This window comes from Citrus clementina, unplaced genomic scaffold (genome assembly GCF_000493195.1).
Source record: "Citrus clementina cultivar Clemenules unplaced genomic scaffold, Citrus_clementina_v1.0 scaffold_4, whole genome shotgun sequence".
NCBI classification, from domain to species: domain Eukaryota; kingdom Viridiplantae; phylum Streptophyta; class Magnoliopsida; order Sapindales; family Rutaceae; genus Citrus; species Citrus x clementina.
In genome coordinates, this window is record NW_006262274.1 from 844,030 (window position 1) to 863,555 (window position 19,526).

Genomic DNA, 19,526 nt, shown 5'->3' on the forward strand with positions numbered 1-19,526 from the left:
TCTGAGGGTTTTATTATATATAACAGAACGATGCCAGGCGGATTCGTAAGAGCGGTTACGATTTATTAAATTTAGTTTTGTTATTGGTTTGAGATCCGTGACATCAGCGGTTGGGTCCGTGGGGTCGACAACAATTTTATTGTTTAACGGGGGTGCCACGTCATCCGAAGGTTTTGTGCGTTTTTGGTTATTTGTTTAATCTTTTAGTTCGGTTAGCGGAGGCGGCGGAGCCGAGGGAGAGAGAATTAACGCCAACGAGGAGGAACAACAAAGTGACTTGCGCTGTGTTCGCAATGGGTGTATTATTTTAATTGGTCCTTGTATTAGGTTTCTTTAATCGGCTAATTATGTGGAGCGAAAGAGATTTGATTAATTTAGACTTTTTCTTTTTTGGAGTTTGACCCAGTGACTCAAGCCTGTGTGACAAATGTTCCGTTCTAAGTAGACCCCACATCAATAATTCACCATTGATTGGCATACACAGCTGGACTTAACTGTAACAAAAATAATATGCACAGTAACTACTTGTCGATCGTGGCACGGGCGCGTGAAATTTGGACCACCAATAAAAACATGAAATGTGTTTTTTTGTGGACGGGCTCCTTCTTTTCTCCTTTTTGCCCTTTTACGTCTCATAGCTTCCACCTCTTTGCTATCCATAACTTGTTATGCAGTAAAAGATTTAGGATAATAGAAATTTTTTAAATGTTAACCTTATTAAGTTATATAATTATATAAAATACATCAACTTAATAATTATTATCAATAACACATAATTAATTTTATTGATTATATTTTTATGTTACTGATAATAATTATTGGGTTGATGTATGTTACATAATAATATAACTTAACAACTACGACAAAAAAATGAAATCTTTTTTAACAGTTATGTTGTTCAAGAATTTATCATTTGTACATCATCACGGCATTACTGAGTATGATTGACATTTATTCTTTTATTATTACTTTGATTATGAATAATTTTTAGTTTATATTTGACTAACGTAAAGAATTAGATTATGAGAGAAAGAACCCAACCTACCCATATGTGTGTACAGGTAACTCATGTCGAAATATTTAATATTTTTTAATGTCACTTAAATCAATATTAAATGTTGTCAATACTATATTATATATTTTGTACCTAATGGACCGACCATGACGTTAGTGAAAGTTAAGCTTATCTTTTTCATTGGAAAATTACAAGTCACTTGGATGTGACAATAGTGTTTCAGAGCGGGAGATGGGAATCAGAGGCTACAAATGGCCAATGGGGCACAAAATTGGGAATATTCTTCCAATAACAATGAATTGAGTCTGCTTATGATTTTCACACATCCAAATCAAAATGAATTGCATAAACTTAAGCCACCTTATTTTGATGCATCATATAAATACCATATAGGAAATACCCGTCAAGGATATTAAAGAAAAAGAGAATGCCCATCAATTTAATGTTAGAAAAGTGGAGCACAAGTAGTTATTTTAAGGCATAATTTTGAGTGGAACCTACTTAGTTATAAGTGAAAAGTCGAAGTTGTTTCAGGTAATACTCCATAAATACTTCAAAATGACATTTATATGCTCAAAATAATACTAAAATAAATAAAAAATTGTTACTCAAACAGTCAAACTATACCCCTGAAATTGAAAAAATTAGAGAAAAATACACTCGTTCTACATAGGAAAGAAAGCTAAGATATGAAGGGTTTGCACCTAATTACTCATGGGTATATATTTAGAATATAAGTATAGAGGCTCTCTCTTATGCGTGCCCATACATAAGTGATGCAAATCCATCAAAACTTGCCTCTCAAAGTTAACGAATAGTTTATTAGGACCAAAATGTACCTCTCAAAGTCTCAAATCAAAAGCGTGTATTTAGCATTAAAAATTTTTCTTTCAAAAAAATAGATATTGAATTTTATTATTATTCTTGTATTTTTCATCAATAATGATAATTATTTTTAAATTAATTAATCATCTTTCTAACGAGCAAATTAGTGAAGCTAGCAGGTCCAATCAAATGAAGAAGGTAGTTGAGCGCTTGTAAAACAATAAGCCACGTTTGGCCTTATATCACAAGCACGAGTGTTACAATTTCAAATGATTATAAAAATTATTATAACAAAATGATGAGTGATGTTATTAGAACTCTTTCAAAACTCTCACAAAACCTCTTTTCTCATAAAACCCCATTAAATAATTTTAATATTTACCTTCAAATACTTTATTTCTGCATATACTTTATTTCATACATACCTTTGTTCTTCTCGAATTAAACTCCACGATTGAACAATCTCTTTCCATCATGCACAAATATGTATATTTTTTCTCCAATTGATTTTTTACTTAGATAAAAATTCTGATGATTTGATATTTAAAAGCACAAATAACAAGGGTAATTTTTAGGGACCTCCCCTGAGGTTTGACGTATTGACACTTAGATAGAAAGTATAACTGTAATTACAGAGACCTCCCCTACCGTCTGTACTCAGTTTTCTTGACTGTTAGTTGACTGGTGATATGTCAAAAATACCTTTGATTCAAGAAAAGACCTCAACACCCTTAGTGCTAACTATCAAATTAATCATTACACTTTAACACGCTTGGGAAACAAAGATTTGACATTAAATATTCATCAATTGTAAAAAGTAAAAAAAATTACTAGGAAACTAGGGCTAGCGATAGTATACAATGAAAAAAAATTTTAAAATTAAGTACCCTTGGTGCTAAATATCAAATTAATCATTACACTTTTAACACCTTTGGGAAATAAAAAATTGACATCAAATATTCATCAATTGTAAAAAGAAAAAAATATAGTAGGGAAACTAGGGCTAGCAATACTATACAATGAATTAAATTTTAAAAATTTAACATAATACAACAGTTCAAAGCCAAATTTGGTCTATCTAATAGACAACAACCTATTGTTAACATTAGTTTAATTCCATTGATCATTAAAGTGCTCTTAGTTACACCAATTTTTTCAACCATCTCCTTTGACTCAAGGATTCAATCTTCACCACTAACTTCAACTATTGCCCTTTCCTCTTCCATTTCTTTGTGACGTATAGCTACCTTATTTTTCAGATTTTCAGCATATTCTGCCTTCTTTCCTTCCAATTATTCCTGCCAATTACTAGATGTGCTGAAGATGAAATGGGAAGTAAAACAAAGAAAGAAAAAAGAATCTAGAATAAGAAGAGACAGGTTACCTCAATTTTTTTCAGTTGGGCTTACAAAATTCCTTCTTGCTATTTGTCACTAATAAAAAAAATTTCTTCAAAATTTAAATCTTTTACACAAACATCATCCAAAATTTCTTCATTTTATTTGTCACTAATGCTTTTTTTATCAAGCAACTAAAAATTCTCCATATTAAGGAGAACAAGCAATATCCTTTTCAACTTCTTCAAAGCATCACAAACAAACCCTTATTTTCCAATATTATTAATGCATATAACTTCACTAATTTCTAATATGCATTGGTATTTTTAGTTCAAGCACATGTTAAGAAGTTAATTCCTCCAATAGCATCCATATTCTTCATAACAGTGCTAACCCGTTTTCATTTGACAAAGAAGTCACATAAAAATCACTAATTTCTAACACATATGTTATGATTAGCTCTTAACTTGACAAATCCAGATAGCTAAGGTCTGAAAGTAATAAACAACATGCATCTTCTCCAATACATCAACAAATTGATATCATTTTTTTTTTATGAACAACATAATGCCAACCGTTCTCCAACACTTCAGCCCATTTTCATTTTCAAACAATAAAAAAAACCCAATCTATGATTAAAATAAAATAAAATTTCAATTTTATTTTAAAACATAATAACTATTAAACCAAAAAAATTAAATCCAAAATTGTTTCAAAGACTAACCTTCTTTGAATTCAAGTCAATAACAGTCATGTCCGACGCCAAATAGTCAGCTATTTTCAGCTATTTTCACCTGACACCACCCTTAGGCCACCATCGATGCTTTTCTTGTTAATAAATCTAAGTTAAAGTTGCAGAACTTGGCAACAAAAATCTGATTTTTTTCATCTTCAAAGCATTTAGAGATGAGGAGTGCATGTGGGCCTCGGTTGATTGAAAGAGAAAATGGTTTTGTGATGAGTTAGGTTGATGAAAGAGAGCAAGCATTCTTCCATCCTCTAGTTAGTGGTTACTGATTTTCATCAGGATTGTTTGAGTGTTTCAGTGGGTTTATCTTGAAATTAGCTTTTTACTTATTTCAATTTTAAATGCGTTTTTACTAATTTGCCCTCCTATACTGACAATATACGAAACTGAGTACAGACGGCAGGGGAGGTCTCTGTAATTACGGGCATACTTTCTATCTAAGTGTCAATACATCAAACCTCAGGGGAGGTCCGTAAAAATTACCCCAAATAACAATCAAATACTACATTATAAAGTTTGTTCTATTTTATTCTCATCTCTAAGAAAAAATTGTAGCATATTAATTATATTATAACAAAAATCTTTTGGTGAAAACCATCACCTATATCCCAAGAATATACATGTTGTATCATTAAGAATCAATAATAAAATTATGTGGGAACGTACCTAAATCCATAATACTTAATTCTTTTCTCGAGTAGTGTGGTTGACCTTCCAGATCTACACGTTCTCTTAAAGAATTCTTTAAGTTTCTCACTACTCTCTCTGATGATGGTGGGATGTCAATAGAGAATAGAATATACGTGTGACCTGGAGACCATAATCATTTATATAGACAATTTTTTCCTGTTGTCATTAGGTACTCCTAATTCTGTCTATCATAAAATTTATACCATTGGGTCGTTATACATTAAAGGCCTACACTCTATTAGATACATTAAAGCTCATAATACCGAAAACTTTAATAAATCACCTTTAATTCAGTTTAACCCTATATGACAATTCACAACACATAATTATTCACTGTAGGCCCAACATTGGATTAATGATCCAATAATATTGGATTAAAAATCCAATAGATCAAACCCATTATCAATGAAAGATCTTTTATTTCTAATTATTGTTCTGAGTGAAGAACAGACACCTAAATTCATATATGCAAAATGAAATTGTATTATTAATTAATGTTAGGCATTTTCATTTAAATAATTTCTATTTTTGTTGGATTCTTTAAAATGCAATCTCATGCAAATTTTTTGGTGTTGATAATCAATATTGTCATGACTTAACTCTTAAACTTTATGGAAAAGGAAGAGTTTGTCATTTATGTAGTAAAAGGATTAGTCTTTACTGAATTTTCTTGCTTTTTTTTTCCTTGTTTAGGGATTATGTTGTTAAGGGTGTTTATGGAATTAAAATAAATATATTAAATTTTTTAGTTATTTGATAGGTTGAGGTAAGGAAAGGGTTTCAATGAGAATTTTAGAGGGATGTTAATAACTCCACTCTAAAATGATAGGCTATTATCATTTTTCTAATCATTTGATATATTATAACTGTGAGAGTAGTGAAGTGATAATTTATATATTTCCTTGAATTTGAGCGTTTCATCTATTGCGAGTACAATAAGCTAACTGGACCATTCCTTTGCGATATAGATGTATAACATTAACTATACGCAACAAAAAGTTTTTGAGGGATAATGAAAAAGTTAACGAAATGTGTGGATCTGCTGTAAAAATAAATGAATAAATAAATCTTTGCTAATCTAAGCTCTCACCTTTTAAAAATTCGCTAATCTAAGCTCTCACCTTTTAAAAATTATGTATCATAGGTACATGATCACCTATAAATGATTAAGATTTGTTCTCTATAAACAACTATTTATTTATTTATATTTTGCTAGTGTAAAAAGTTAGATTATGAGAGAGACAGAGAACCGAACTCTATATATATCTATAATAAGTAACTCATAAGGAAATATCTGAAAGTACTAGTATTTGAACAACAAACAAGACACTAACAAAAATAAAAATGAGATTACTGTTTATATAATATAATAACACTATTGACACCACAGTAATATTGCTCATACCACAATGCCGTCGTCTCTAACTTAATATATCATATTTCTGGTTAAATATCATTTTTCATTGTTTACTACTTTGTAATCTTAATCAACATTAAATTATTGTCAATCAAATGTTACATATGTTTATACGCACTGAAAGACAGACCTTCGATCAACCATGGTGCTTATTCTAACCTTATTAAATTCATTCTATTATGTTACATATGTTTATACGCAATGAAAGACAGACCTTCGATCAACCATAGTGCTTATTCTAACCTTATTAAATACATTCTATTGAAGCGTAACGTAAAATGCCCCTTCTCTTCTAATGATGCATTTCTTTTGTCTTCTCGCATGAAAAATCCTATGGAAGGTCTCCTTTGTTTTTTTTTTTTTAAATGAAAATATAGCTTTCATTGATTGAAACTGGGAAATAAGGACACAATTTGCGGAGGGAATGATCCATCCCAAAAAACTGAGTTTTCAAACTCTAAAGCTTTCTTGGCTAAATCATGGGCTGTGACATTACATTCTCTTGGTGTATATTGAATTGAAAACTGATTCGAACTCTGGATGCTTTCTTGGATGTCTGCAATTATCCAGGAGGTTTCTGTTATGCTGACTTTCTTGCTCAATGTTAAGTCTACCACTTCTTGTGAGTCTGTTTCTATGATCATTAGGGAGAACTCTGCCCTCTGAGCACTCTTAATACCCAGGATTACAGCTTCAGCTTCCATGTGAGTACTACTGAGCTGAAAACAAGATTTTTGGACTGCAGCTGCCACTACCTCTCCCTTAGAATTTCTAATAATCACACCCAACCCAGCCATTTGGTCTTTAACATTCATTGCTGCATCCACGTTAATTTTAAACCAGCCACTGGGGGGAGGGTTCCAGACTTGCTTTCTATTCCTTTGCTGCTTTTCCAGAATTTTTGAAAATGGCTTTTTAATTCTTTTAAATGAATCCATATTTGCCTCAGCTCTAGCAATTGATAACTGTGAATCTTCTCTCTTATTCTCAAAGATGAAAAGATTCTGTGAGTACCAAATGGTCCAGCACAGAACAACTATCAATTCCAGCTCTTTTTTACCATTTTTCCTCTGAATTTCTACCAGCACTGCCATCAAATCTTGCTGAACCAACTTCTCGATTTCCTCTGCACAACCAGCATTCCTCTACACTTTTTTGGCTACTTTGCAATCCAATAATGCATGAATCACATCCTCATTTTTTACTCCACATCTTCGACAAATAGGGCTCCCCACAATCTTCCTTCTCCAAAGATTAGAAGTTGTTGGCAAGAGATTCTTCACTGCTCTCCACATGAAAATCTTAATTTTTTCTGGTAATTCAGCAGCCCAAATAACATTCCATTGGCTTAATAAGCTGTCTGAGTTACACGGGCTGTCTGGGCACTTCAGCTTCAAAGAGATCTGGTATCCACTTTTGACAGAATATTGCCCATATTTATCATAGTGCCACAAGTACTGGTCAGAGTTTGGAGTCTTTGGGAGCTGAATTCGAACGATCATGGTTGCATCTTCTTTCATAAAGTGCTGGTATATCATTTCCTTCTTCCAGTTCTGATTCTCATCAATCAAGTCAGCAACTACTGCATGGATATCCAATGTTGGAGGAGAGAATGGTTTAAAGGCTTCCGGTCTTGGTAACCAATTGCTCTTGTAAATGCACACTTGGTTTCCAGAGCCAATTTTCCACCTTAAACCTTTTTGCATAATCTGCCGACCCCATAAAATGCTTCTCCAGACAAAAGATGGTCTTGATCCTAATTTTGCTTCCATGAAGCTGGATTGTTTGAAGTACTTTGCCTTTAGCACTCTTGCCACTAAAGATTCAGGATGCTGAATAATCCTCTACCCTTGTTTCGCAATCAAAGCTTTGTTGAAACTTGAAAAATCTCGGAAGCCCATTCCTCCTCCTATCTTTGCTTGACAAAACTTCTCCCATTTAGCCCAATGAATGCCTTTGCGATCTGATGAAGAGCCCCACCAAAACCTCGCTATTGCCTTTTGAATGTCTTCGCAAATGCTTGTCGGGAGCTTGAACACACTCATTGCATATGCCGGAACCGCTTGAGCCACTGCCTTGATGAGCACTTCTCGACCCCCACTTGAAAAGAGTTTATTCTGCCAACTTGATAACTTGTTCCAAATCCACAATTTTATCTCATTGAAGAAGCTTATTTTTCTTCTCCCCACCATAGATGGTAACCCAAGGTATTTGTTATGTTTGGACACGACATTGAGCTGAAAAATCCCCTTAATGATCTCAATTTGGCTATTATGTACATTGTTGCTAAAGAGCATGCTTGACTTCTCATAGTTAAAAATCTGCCCTGAAGCTGCTAGCCTTCGTAACAACGACCAAGTATGTTTTTTTTGCTCTGATTCAGGGTGACCATAGACGCATGTGCATCTCCAAGAGCTCCCATTTTCATTGTGAATAACAGCATCTATATGGTGCTTACTGTACGACTTTACTTCCAAGCTGACATCCAAAGTCCATAACAACGCAAGACCACCTCCCAATCCACATCTATCTACTACAAAGCAGTTCTCGAACTTCAACATTCTCCTTTTGACTCCCATTTGCTTAGCCATCATTTTTGTTTCGCTAAGAAATAAAATCTGAGGTCTAAGCTCTTGGAGAAGTTTCTGAGCTTCTCGGAACGTTCGGGACTTCCCCAAACCCTGAACGTTCCAGCTTATAATCTTCATATCTGTTGGCGGTGCTGAATTTCAGCCACCACCAATTGAGTTGCTTGCTTTACTTCATCCCCTGCTTCTGTCCCCGTTCCTTTTGCCTGCTCTTTCCCCTTATCAGTTTTCTTTTGCGAGTAATGTCTTCGTTGAATAGATTCATTCTTGTGTGGGCTGCCCCCCTTGTTCTTCTTAGTTTTTGGGCTCTCCATGTTTAGTTCACTGGCTGGTCTTTTTGCCCTTATTGTCTTTTCTTGCACCTCTTTTTCATTATCCACTTCTCGGGCTTGTAGCTTCCATTTACGAATCTTGTGCTTTAAGCTTACTTTCCTCCCTCTTTCTGCCTTCTCAGTTCTAAACTCTCCCTGGTTTGTTTGTTTTTGGGCTAAATTTTTTATTTCATCTGAGCCCAACTTCTTTACTTTTGCACTTCTTTTTTTGTCGTCTTCTCATACTTCTGTTCCCTCTATCATTTCCCCCCTTTTCAAACACAGCCTCGGTTTCCCGCTTTTTGTTTCCTTCATTTTCTTTTTCTTCCTTACTGCTCGCCTTCCTAGGAGGTGTGACCTCATTAGCTAATTTCGACTGCTTTGTACAACTACTCTCTGGACGTTTTGGGTTAAGCACCCTTAGCATTAAATGAGTATCAACTACCATCTCATCAGTCTCGGAGTTTCCAACTCGAATCACCTCTTCGCCCGACTGATGGCGGGTTGCAATTGTTTCTGGGTTTGGGGGGTTTGTGTTATGCTTCCCTACTGTTGATTCTGTTTGGTTTTCCTTCCTTGCTGTTTGTTCAGCTTCATTTCCATTACTCATGTTGTTTTCTAACTTCCATCGATTCCTTTCTTTATCTTGTTTCTTCTTCTCCGCTATTGTGGCTGCTTTCAGATGGGGGTCATACTCCAGTTTATCTTGGGGCTGGTTTTTGTATTTGATGCACTCTCTAAATTGATGACCAATAATTCCACAACAATAACAAAAGTCCGGTAACCTTTCGTACACCACCAGCATATGTACCTCAACTCCCAATCTGTCACGATCCCCTCTGTTCTCCATTTCTCCTTCCGTCTCCTCTTCATCTCTATTGCTCTCTTTCTCATCATTCTCTTCATTCAGGACTATCATTTTCTTCAGAGGCTTTGTGATATCCACCTTTATCCTTAATCGAGCAATGTTCCCCACGCATTCCCCTGCCTCACCCGTTGTTACTTCCTCCACTGTGCCTATTACCTCACCTAGCTCCACAAGGGTCTCCTTTTCCATACACATTATGGGTACATTGAAGATTTGTACCCAGAATGAAGCATGTGTAAATGCTTGTTGTGTGATGTCCCCTATTCCACTTGGTTCCTTGAGTACTATGAGTGCTCTGTTGAATTGCCATGGGCCTCCCGCCATAATTCTTTTTTTGTCCTCTTCAGCGCTTAAACATGAACATATTATCCCCTAGACTTTCTATCTTCACCTCTCTCATCGTTCTCCACACTTGCTGCATAGTTGTTTTTAATCATTCAGCGTTGACTCCCCTGTTTAGGACCACCTTGCCAATCAAACATCCTGCTATGATCTTTTCTCCTTTCGTTTTCATCTTGCTTTTGAATATTACTCTCCCTTCTGCTTCTTCTATCAGTCTGATGGCTCTGCATTTCTTTATTAACTCCTCTGTGTCCATTTTAAAGTGATGTGAATTTACGGTGGTTAAGGTTGGTTGCAAAGGTTTAATGGAGATTAAAGATTTTGAGGAGAAAATGGAGTTAATGAACTGAGATGGACATTGGGAATACAATAACTAAAACCACCCACCTGGGAGCGACTCAGTGAGTCATAAAGACCCCACTACTCACTCTTATTCCTTTCGTTTTCAGAGAAAACAGGAGAGAGACTTTTTTTCTGAAGGTCTCCTTTAATACGCAATGAAAGACCGACAATGACGCTGTCTTGTGATTGTAAATGAGGATCAGGCTACGGTGCCACTGTTGCACCTAAGGGGAATCCTGTAAATGAAGCCAATCCCTTTTTTTATTGGAAAAATGCAAGTTACTTGATGCGACAGTGATAAGAGTTTGATAGTGAGAGATTGGACTGAGAAGCTACAAGTGGGGCACAACCAAAAAATTGAGTCTCTAATTGACTCTCCCTTTGATTTTCAAATGAATTGCGTAAACTTTTAAGCAAACTTTCTTCAGAGTTAAGAGCCATCATATATATATATATATATATATAAATACCATATATGAAATACCCACCAAGATTCAAGGATATAAAAATAATAATAATAATAATAATAAAACAAATATAAGTTAATGAAAATTCCATTCATTGGTTTGGTTCCAAAATTTTCTAATAAGAGAATCCTGATTATGAATAACATCCATACCAAATCATAATGTTACTGGATATCTCTAACCGATAACCTATGACAGGAGATCTTAAGTTTTATAGATCACTTTTTCTTCTTCGGTTCTATGGCATATTCATCAAGGAGTGCGAGAACATCTTTCCAGAATAAGCCCTCCACCAGAACTCCATCTTTGGCGAACCTGCAAAATATATAAAAGAGCATGAATTTACAGTTCCATATAGCAGTGAGAATCCATAATATAGAAAATCCATGAAGTGTGTATGTGAGTTAGAGAGTGAGAGACCACTGGGTGACGCTTTTAGTAAACTCTACTGGTTGCCCAGCAGAAATTGATTTTGGATCCGCACTCGCTACTGTCAGCGTGTAGAGATCAGAAAATCTTGGCAATTTAGAAGAAACCACCAAACCAGTGCTAGTGAACGAGCCCTGGCCAAAAAATTTACCCCTTAGATGGTGAATGGAAATAATGCAGTAAAAAATTACATATGCCAAATGTCTTTCAAATATCAGAGCATTGTCCATGTGAATAATACGAAAGATTTTTACTTCCATTGCCAGAAAAAGAGAGAGGGGGAAGGGCCCACAAAACCAATCTGAGCACATAAGAAAACACGCTGGGGTTTATAACTTAAAAGTTCACTAATAAGTTATAGTTCCCACTAGAATGAAATGAACTTGAATACCATCAACTCATCAAGCCAATCCAAAGCGACTCGAGAACTAAATGAATTCTCACAACGTGGCAGCTGAAGTAGAAGTGAAAAACATCCAAAACAAATTCCAGGGCATTCATAAACTGGGATGCCAATTGAAAACTAAATCAAAAGTATATATTAATTCCACTCAAAAGATGCACTTGAGGAGCCGAGGTTAATTAATTATGAAGCAAGACATAGCACAGTACGTAAAACCTGAACTTTGTGCAACACACTAACACAATTAGCATGGACAAGCAGAATTCCAAAGATACAAACAAGACTAGCAGGGCCTAACACAGCTAACCTAAGATGAATAAAGATCAAGAAAATGAAATAGGAAAAGCCCAAGTCACGTAGATGTTGGAGGCGCACTCTTTCCATCTTTTTAGGGGCGGGTCTAAAGAGCTCCACCAAATAAGCAGCAATCTGAATGACACCTGTGGGCCTTCTGAAATAAGTCCCTATTCTCAAATGGTATCCTCAATTGCCTTTCAAAGACAGCAAAACGGCACTATCTGTCTTGTTCCTACGCTTATCCTAAAACCATACGGAGGATCGCTCCCAAAACTTGGTGTAACCTTCATAAACCAAATCTAAACCAACTAAAGTAGAGTCATTATCTAACAAGGGATCCTTACAATATTAACGTAAGGGCCAGACTAAAAGACAGAAAAAAACACAAATTCCCACGTCAAAATACACTGCATTGGAGTGTGTGTTTTTCTTGTCTTTTAGTTTATCCCTTACTTTATCTGTTATTGGAAAATTACTCGCTAAAGTAAAGATTATATTAGAGAAATGCTGCAGTGAGACTTCGATTTACACATACAACACCAATCAAGAATTACATAAACATCAACTAGCCAAGTCATCCACTATTAGGCAACATACCTATGGCCCACTACCATCCTAACAAAATAATTTAATCAAATTAACATGCATGACTCCTAGACAACTTCTGCAGAATGTTTGACATGTCATCCATATTTGACATCACAAGTAAAGTTACAAAGCAATTCAATTTTTGTTTCCCCTAAAAAGTATGTACAACTGTAATAATTCCTACACAACACATTCCATTATATATACACACACTAGTAAAGTTGATTATTGAAGTCTAATATTACGTTCTCAAAATACACAGGATTATATCAATTTGCCTCCATATTAATTAAGGGAGTTACAGGGTTGTCACATTTGATTTTTTTATTTCGTTTTATTATGTAGCCATCAGTCAGTAGTGAATTAAGCATTAAGATAGACATCCAATTTAAGACCTCTATGCAATGCAAATATGCAGTACCAGTAGGTTTAGCAGGATCTTTAAGAGAAATTCAAAATAAGCTTTATGAATACATTGACATTTTAGTACCATCACATGAGTCATGTCCAAAGATTTAACTCAAAACTTCATCTCATTGCACAATATAGGCACTGCAACACTATATGAATCCAAAAGTATAAACATGTTATCTAACAAAGTATCTACCATAAAACAAGATATTACATTTGAAATGAGGAACTTACCTCAGGAGGATAGGTAAACAAGATTGCGTTCTTTTCCTTAGTGTGTATGATTAGCTGCAATATCCCATTGAAAACTATATACTTGCCAGAGTCAAGGATCAAACTCACTTGCAAATAAAATCATTAGATAAATAGAAAAATAGAAAAAAATCAATTCCTGCAAAATATAAATCCATTTCCATTTGGTTGCAAAGATAACAACTAAATAAAAAACGGTATAAAGCTAAATACAGATAATGTGCGCTACATCGCTTAATTCTCCGGTAAAAGGAACACTCCAGCTAATCAAATAACCACATTACGGATTAAAATGCCTAGAAGTTTGTTTAATCAAGTGTCAAATTGTGAAATTTCAGTATGTCTAGTTCCAATAACAAAAATAAATTTATAAAATCCCATAATATCTCCAATACCTAAAAAATCTCAAATCTCAAATCACAAAGCAGACCGATAATCTCTTCCATTTCCACCATTGACTTATCAACCAAACAGAATCCAACAAGAATTCGCTAAATTTAACGACATAAAACAACAAAAATAAAAAGGATATAATGCGATGCAACCTATCAAAAAGTCGCGATTCTCAGGGAACTTCTTTTTGTAAAATTGAGCAACCAAAGCAATAGCAATAATAATCGTTCCAAGCAACAACCTCACATTGCTCATTCTCACATCTTCAACGTACCCGCGACTCGTAACAATCTACATCACCAAAAAAAAAAAAAATCACAATCAATAAAAATAATCAATTAATTGATTGATTTAACTAATGGATCTAGGGTTTGATTATTTAGTACCTCAGAGACAGACTCGTCGAGGATGTGTTTGATGGAGTGGTGATCCAATAGATTGGCCTTCTTAGGGTTTTTGTTCGCCATCTCTGTTGATGTTGATGATGATTTTTTCTCTTGCATGTTTTAAACGGTTTCAGTGAATACCAGAGCTGTGGTCTGTTGATAGTCGTCAGCTTAAGCCGAAGTATTCTATAAAATGGATGGTACGTTGTGGAAAGGATGGGCGTTTTATGCATTTCCACGACGTCGTTTTAATTAGTAATGCCGTACATTCCAGTAACTCAGTAAGCTATTTACGGTAATTGCCAAAGGCATAATCGACACGTCCCATTGCCTTGGTCAACGTACTTGGCTTAGGTTGACTGAAATGAAACATCCAATTGCAAAAAAAAAAAAAAAAAAATGAAAATCATCGCAAATTAATCAAGTTTAGTCAAATACATGCATACAAATCAAAGAAGCGAATGTTAAATCTTGGAGAAGGCAGATCAAATATGTCGAATTTAAATCGTGTTTCTAGAATGACATCATACAATTTTTTTGAGCATTTCCAATGGTACACATCCGAGAAACCCTGAATGGGCAATGAATCATCTTGTTTCCACAATCAATTAGTAGTACATAATGAAACACTTACCCAAAAAGAATGGGGTATTAATTGTCAGACTGATCATTCCTAGGCTAAATTGCTAATCCATTCATGTATATCCCTCTTATATCAAGGTACAAAGTTATTGATGCTAACAATCCATTTAATCAACAATTTAACGAGCAACATTGGGCTAAATAGCTTCGAAGAAGGGAAGGGGGCAGCAAGATGAAGCCACTGTCATGGAGGCTTTGACTTCGGTTTATTCTGGGCAAGCAAGAACCGAGCACCCTTGACAAGCTCTTCCTTAATCATAAACAATACTGCAGCTGCAAGGACACTTTGCACGATTTTTGTGCCCATGCCTTGGTAAAAGCCATAGAATCCTTCATATCGGATCATCTTCAGGATGGCATCCAATGTGCCTATATTAACAAGAAGAAAATAAACCATCAAAATACAAAATGGAAACTCAGAAAGTAAGAAATGCAAAGAGGAATGAGATTAGATTTCTTAAGAATATCATGTGGGTCATGCAAGAACGTAAGCAATGTAAGGTTCCAGACAATCCTGGCATAATTGATCACATGAGAAGTTTCATCATAAAAACCCAAACCTTTATAGTGGTGCCTTTTATCTCCAGTTGTAACTTGTTTAGCTTGAAGTCTCGCCTACGAAGACAGGAGAAATAGGAAGGAACAGGAGTTAAAAAAACTTATGTCCCTTACTCATATATACATGGTCTGGAACCAACTCAGCAGAAAAACATGGAAATCTTTACGGAGAGGAAATTAATTGTCAGCACTCCGAACTACGTTACTTCATAAAATAAGATTACACCTTCTACACACTTATTTTCATATACCTTTACAACAAGAAGTGGATATGTTACAATGGTAGCTCCAAGTTTTGCCAGAGCTCCTAGAAGAAATATCTAGCAAAATCAAGCAATTTACTCAGCTTATATAATCATTCAAAATAACTTTAAAGGGGTAGAAAACAATATGGGAGCACCTAATACAGAGTTAAGAATGCTGGGATTAAAGAAAGGTGGTGATAGAAAACAGAACCAAAAGGTTACCTCTAAAGCAGTTACTCCACTGTTATCCTTCTTCCTCAAGGCACGTCTTTCCTTTATCTTTTTTAACATGGTTTCATACAACATAAATTGTATTGAAGGATTGCTGACCTGTGGGCAATAGTAAGAAGTCAGTGATGCATCGTTGGCACATGCGGAAGCAAGTTGTTACGTACCATTATCAATGTAGGGAATACACCTCTCCAAAAGCCCCATAGTCCAGCTTCATCATAGACTTCTTGAATCTGTAAATATTCCGCATCGTATACATATCGGATGAATTCTTTCAGAGGATTGCATAAACAACGTAAAGAATTATGAAATGAACTTGATTGTACCCACCGCATGGCTAGTAGCAAAAGGAGGAGGCTCAACTGTGGCATGACTACTTTTTTCTGAAGAAGTTAACTCTGAACGACAGGGCTTGGATTTCTTCAATGTTTTTGTATGAGTCTGCAGCGCAGGAAGCCAAGAATAGCTTGAAACACGAAACAAATACAAGTGATCTTATAGAGAGAAAGAGACAGGATGGGATGCTTATCTTTCAGTTTGTATGTAAATTACCTGCATGCGGGTAACAACTACCCAAATAGGGTTTGTCAACAACACATTCACACACCTATGAAAAGAAAGCATCAACCGTATTTAAGCATTAAAATGCATCAACATAAATAGGCAAAGAAACAAAAGATAGATGAAAGTCATAGCCAAAGAATGTGTTCTCACTTGATTTTCAATTTGATTACTAAAAAAACTGAATTATTTTTGAAATATGGTTTATCACATTCAAGTATTGTAAATGAGAAATGAGAACAGCCCACATGGCTCCAATTGTTTTATAAAGTTCAGAGATATATAGTGAACGAAATCCACTAGGAACTCCATAAAATTACCCAGCCAAGGCAGCCACAACAAGTGATGAAAGCATCCCAACCGATCCATCACCAATCCCTCTCTTTTTATGTTCAAGTGCGGCAACTTCAGCATTATTCCTGAATATTTGATAGAAATAATAGTAAACACCCTGTATCATAGAAATGGCGAATTCATAAGAAATCATAGCTTCAATGTAAGTGATGCATCAAAACTGAGGAAACAAAAACCATTTCATCCAAACAAAAAGCTTTTAACCTATTCCTTAAGATTTACTACTGAAAAAAAGCATTGTTTTGAGACAAAAGTAATGGGAATCTAATGGCAACATGTAAAGCATTGCAACAAACTGAGACATTTCAATTTACAAATATCCCAGCTCCAGGGGCCCAGATCCAGGATAAGTAATGACTTAAGACTTGAGTAACCCAAAAACTTTAGCTTGTATATTTACCGGTCTTAAAATATTAATTTAATGTTTAAGCGAAATATCTGACTTACTTTCCATCTGAATTTCACATTGAACATGACTTAATAACCTTAAGTAAAATCAGCGGGGTAGTTGTGAATGTAAAATCTAAGTTAAACAGCTTAGAAAGCCACAACTATACTGAAAGCTGATAAATGCTACAGAAACTCAAATATGGTTATGGATATTTACCTAACCTTATAAGAAGTATAACAAACAAAAGCAATACAGATAATATATCAAACATTTAGATGCAACAGTGGCACATTCATCACCGCCATGGGACCACATACCCATTTGCATTGAAAATCACAATACATCTATCTAATCATGTCTGCTCTCTGCCATTACGCACGAGCAATTTGTTCAAATAATATTCATTTTCCTAAATTTATAACCCAACAAATATCTCAGCAACCATCTATCTTTTCTATCATCCAATTAAATCTAAATTAAGTCACACTCAAACAGTTCCAAACTTCCCACAGTTCATCTGCTCTTTCAAATTCTTGGAAACCAAATCAACAACTCAACATCCCATGTATTCTCAAACACACAAGTAGACAAAACTATGCCTTCAAAACAAAATTAGCGAGCAGACTTCACATGGTTCCAAAAAAATTAGCTCTCCGAGATAAAAAAAAAAAAAGGGGCCTCTCTCACCTGAGACGCAGCTGTACCGACAATAGACGGTGTTAAACCTCCATACAACCGTCCCCATCCTTCATGTTTTACAACCTGCACATAAACTAATCAAAGATCAACACAGCTTACATTTCTCCATCTTTCTAAACTCTAACTCCTACTCAGCTTCCAATAAGCTAATTTGTGGTCATTAATTTCAGCTTTTATTGAAACATATAACAAATTTTACTAGAACTTTTTTTCTTACCCCCAAATCTGAATACATTAATAAAATTAGGATTAAAAAAATTACGAGAAGAAATTTTTTTAAAATGAAAAGAACCTGACACATTTGTGCAACAGTTCCTAGCTTCCTCTTCTCTTTCTTAACATCACGCTCGGTCTGTTGACGAGCATTTACCTATACACAGATCCACCAAAAACTTACAAAAAATTAGTTCCAGAAATTATTAAACAAATGAAAAGTAGAGATCAGGAACTGATCGTACAGTTTGAAGGGGATAAGTGATGAGTTGAGCGATGATCCCGCCACCAGCACCAGCCAGTCCATTGATCAAAGCGTCCGACATAATATAGTCACCACAACTTTCCCGAGAAAATTTCCAACGGGTTATTTTCTCGGAAAATAAATTGCAAATCGATCTAAGTTTCTAAACAGAGAGAGAAATTTAATGTAATTGCGCGCATGCTTTTGGGCTTTTGGCATCCAGTATTCTCAGTCGCTGCGCTTTAAAAGTCACCATCCCGGTGTTTCGGTTGTTTCGTTCAAGAAATTGAAGTGACGTTGGTAGGTTGCTAATGCAGAGAGTGATATGACCGATTTACCCTTACTACAATATGTTGGCAATGCGCGTGTTTGCCCTCGTTGAATTGCTTTTCAGAGTTCAGTGACTCATCGGTTTGCGTATTAAATGATCCCCTCTGCTCTCATTCAAGGCATTTTTATTTTGTCATTATTTTATTGGCAACCAACTTGATATTTACTTGAAGTAGAAGAAGACACTCTAAATGAATCTTTTTTATTAGTCATAATTTTGTTTTCGAAAATTTTACTAGTTATAATTTTTTTGGACGTGTTATTTTTTTAATTTTTCATAAGAAATAGGAGGGTGGAAAAATTCAAATTAATTTTTTAAGCTTTTATCTTTTTAAAAATTTAAATTCAAAATAGCCAACTTAATAATTACTTGAAAATTTAATTGACCTTTCTCCAAATTTAAGTTCAGGTAATTAGTTAAAAAGCTAGTTGAAAAATCGTCCTTGAAGGTGTGAAGCAGTTATAAATTGTTTCTTGTTAAAATAATGGGCAAATAAGAGAAGGAAAACTACAAACACAGTAAACAACAAAATCATTTGCTCCGCTAAGAATGGCAATGGGCACCGACAGGCGATCAGCGGATTTGTCATTACAAAATTCAAACCGCACAAAATTTAAATTATTAAACTTATTCGCAACCTACAATAGTTTTTAATTTTTTTAAGAAAATCGACCCACTGCGTATTTTGACAATTACCCAACTCGTAATGATATCCAGTGAATTTTTTACGGGTTTATATATTTAAAATCACAAATATTCAATATATAAATTTACAATAATAATTTCAAATTCCACATAACATGCTCAATTTTAAATTTAACCAATGTATATGAAAAATTAAAATTTCAACATCAATCCAACACAAATTCTCAAATTTAAGTGTAAAATACACAAATCCATTAAAAAAATTTCACAAACTATTATTTTAAAATAACAATTACATTTCAT

The 19,526-nt window shown here is 34.8% G+C and overlaps 3 protein-coding genes across 3 annotated transcripts; all 3 read right to left on the reverse strand.

The window, feature by feature from the left end:
• Positions 1-6,412: 6,412 nt before the first annotated feature.
• LOC112098894 lies at positions 6,413-7,126 on the reverse strand. The gene has a single exon (XM_024185538.1). It carries the CDS (start codon positions 7,124-7,126, stop codon positions 6,413-6,415), a length of 714 nt encoding a protein of 237 aa, XP_024041306.1.
• Positions 7,127-11,010: 3,884 nt separating this feature from the next.
• Positions 11,011-14,329, reverse strand: LOC18044234 (probable signal peptidase complex subunit 2). Its single transcript, XM_024186716.1, has 5 exons — positions 14,110-14,329; positions 13,863-14,014; positions 13,313-13,394; positions 11,371-11,513; positions 11,011-11,265 (listed from the first exon to the last, which is right to left on the reverse strand). Exons 1-5 carry the CDS (start codon positions 14,224-14,226, stop codon positions 11,169-11,171), a joined length of 591 nt encoding a protein of 196 aa, XP_024042484.1. The 5' UTR covers positions 14,227-14,329; the 3' UTR covers positions 11,011-11,168.
• A 251-nt stretch (positions 14,330-14,580) lies between these two features.
• On the reverse strand, positions 14,581-18,667 carry LOC18044235 (peroxisomal nicotinamide adenine dinucleotide carrier). Its single transcript, XM_006435614.2, has 11 exons — positions 18,249-18,667; positions 18,083-18,160; positions 17,779-17,853; positions 16,667-16,797; positions 16,338-16,392; positions 16,116-16,226; positions 15,950-16,018; positions 15,777-15,884; positions 15,561-15,629; positions 15,312-15,366; positions 14,581-15,120 (listed from the first exon to the last, which is right to left on the reverse strand). The coding sequence occupies exons 1-11, from the start codon at positions 18,327-18,329 to the stop codon at positions 14,936-14,938; spliced, it is 1,017 nt and encodes a 338-aa protein (XP_006435677.1). The 5' UTR covers positions 18,330-18,667; the 3' UTR covers positions 14,581-14,935.
• Positions 18,668-19,526: the final 859 nt, after the last annotated feature.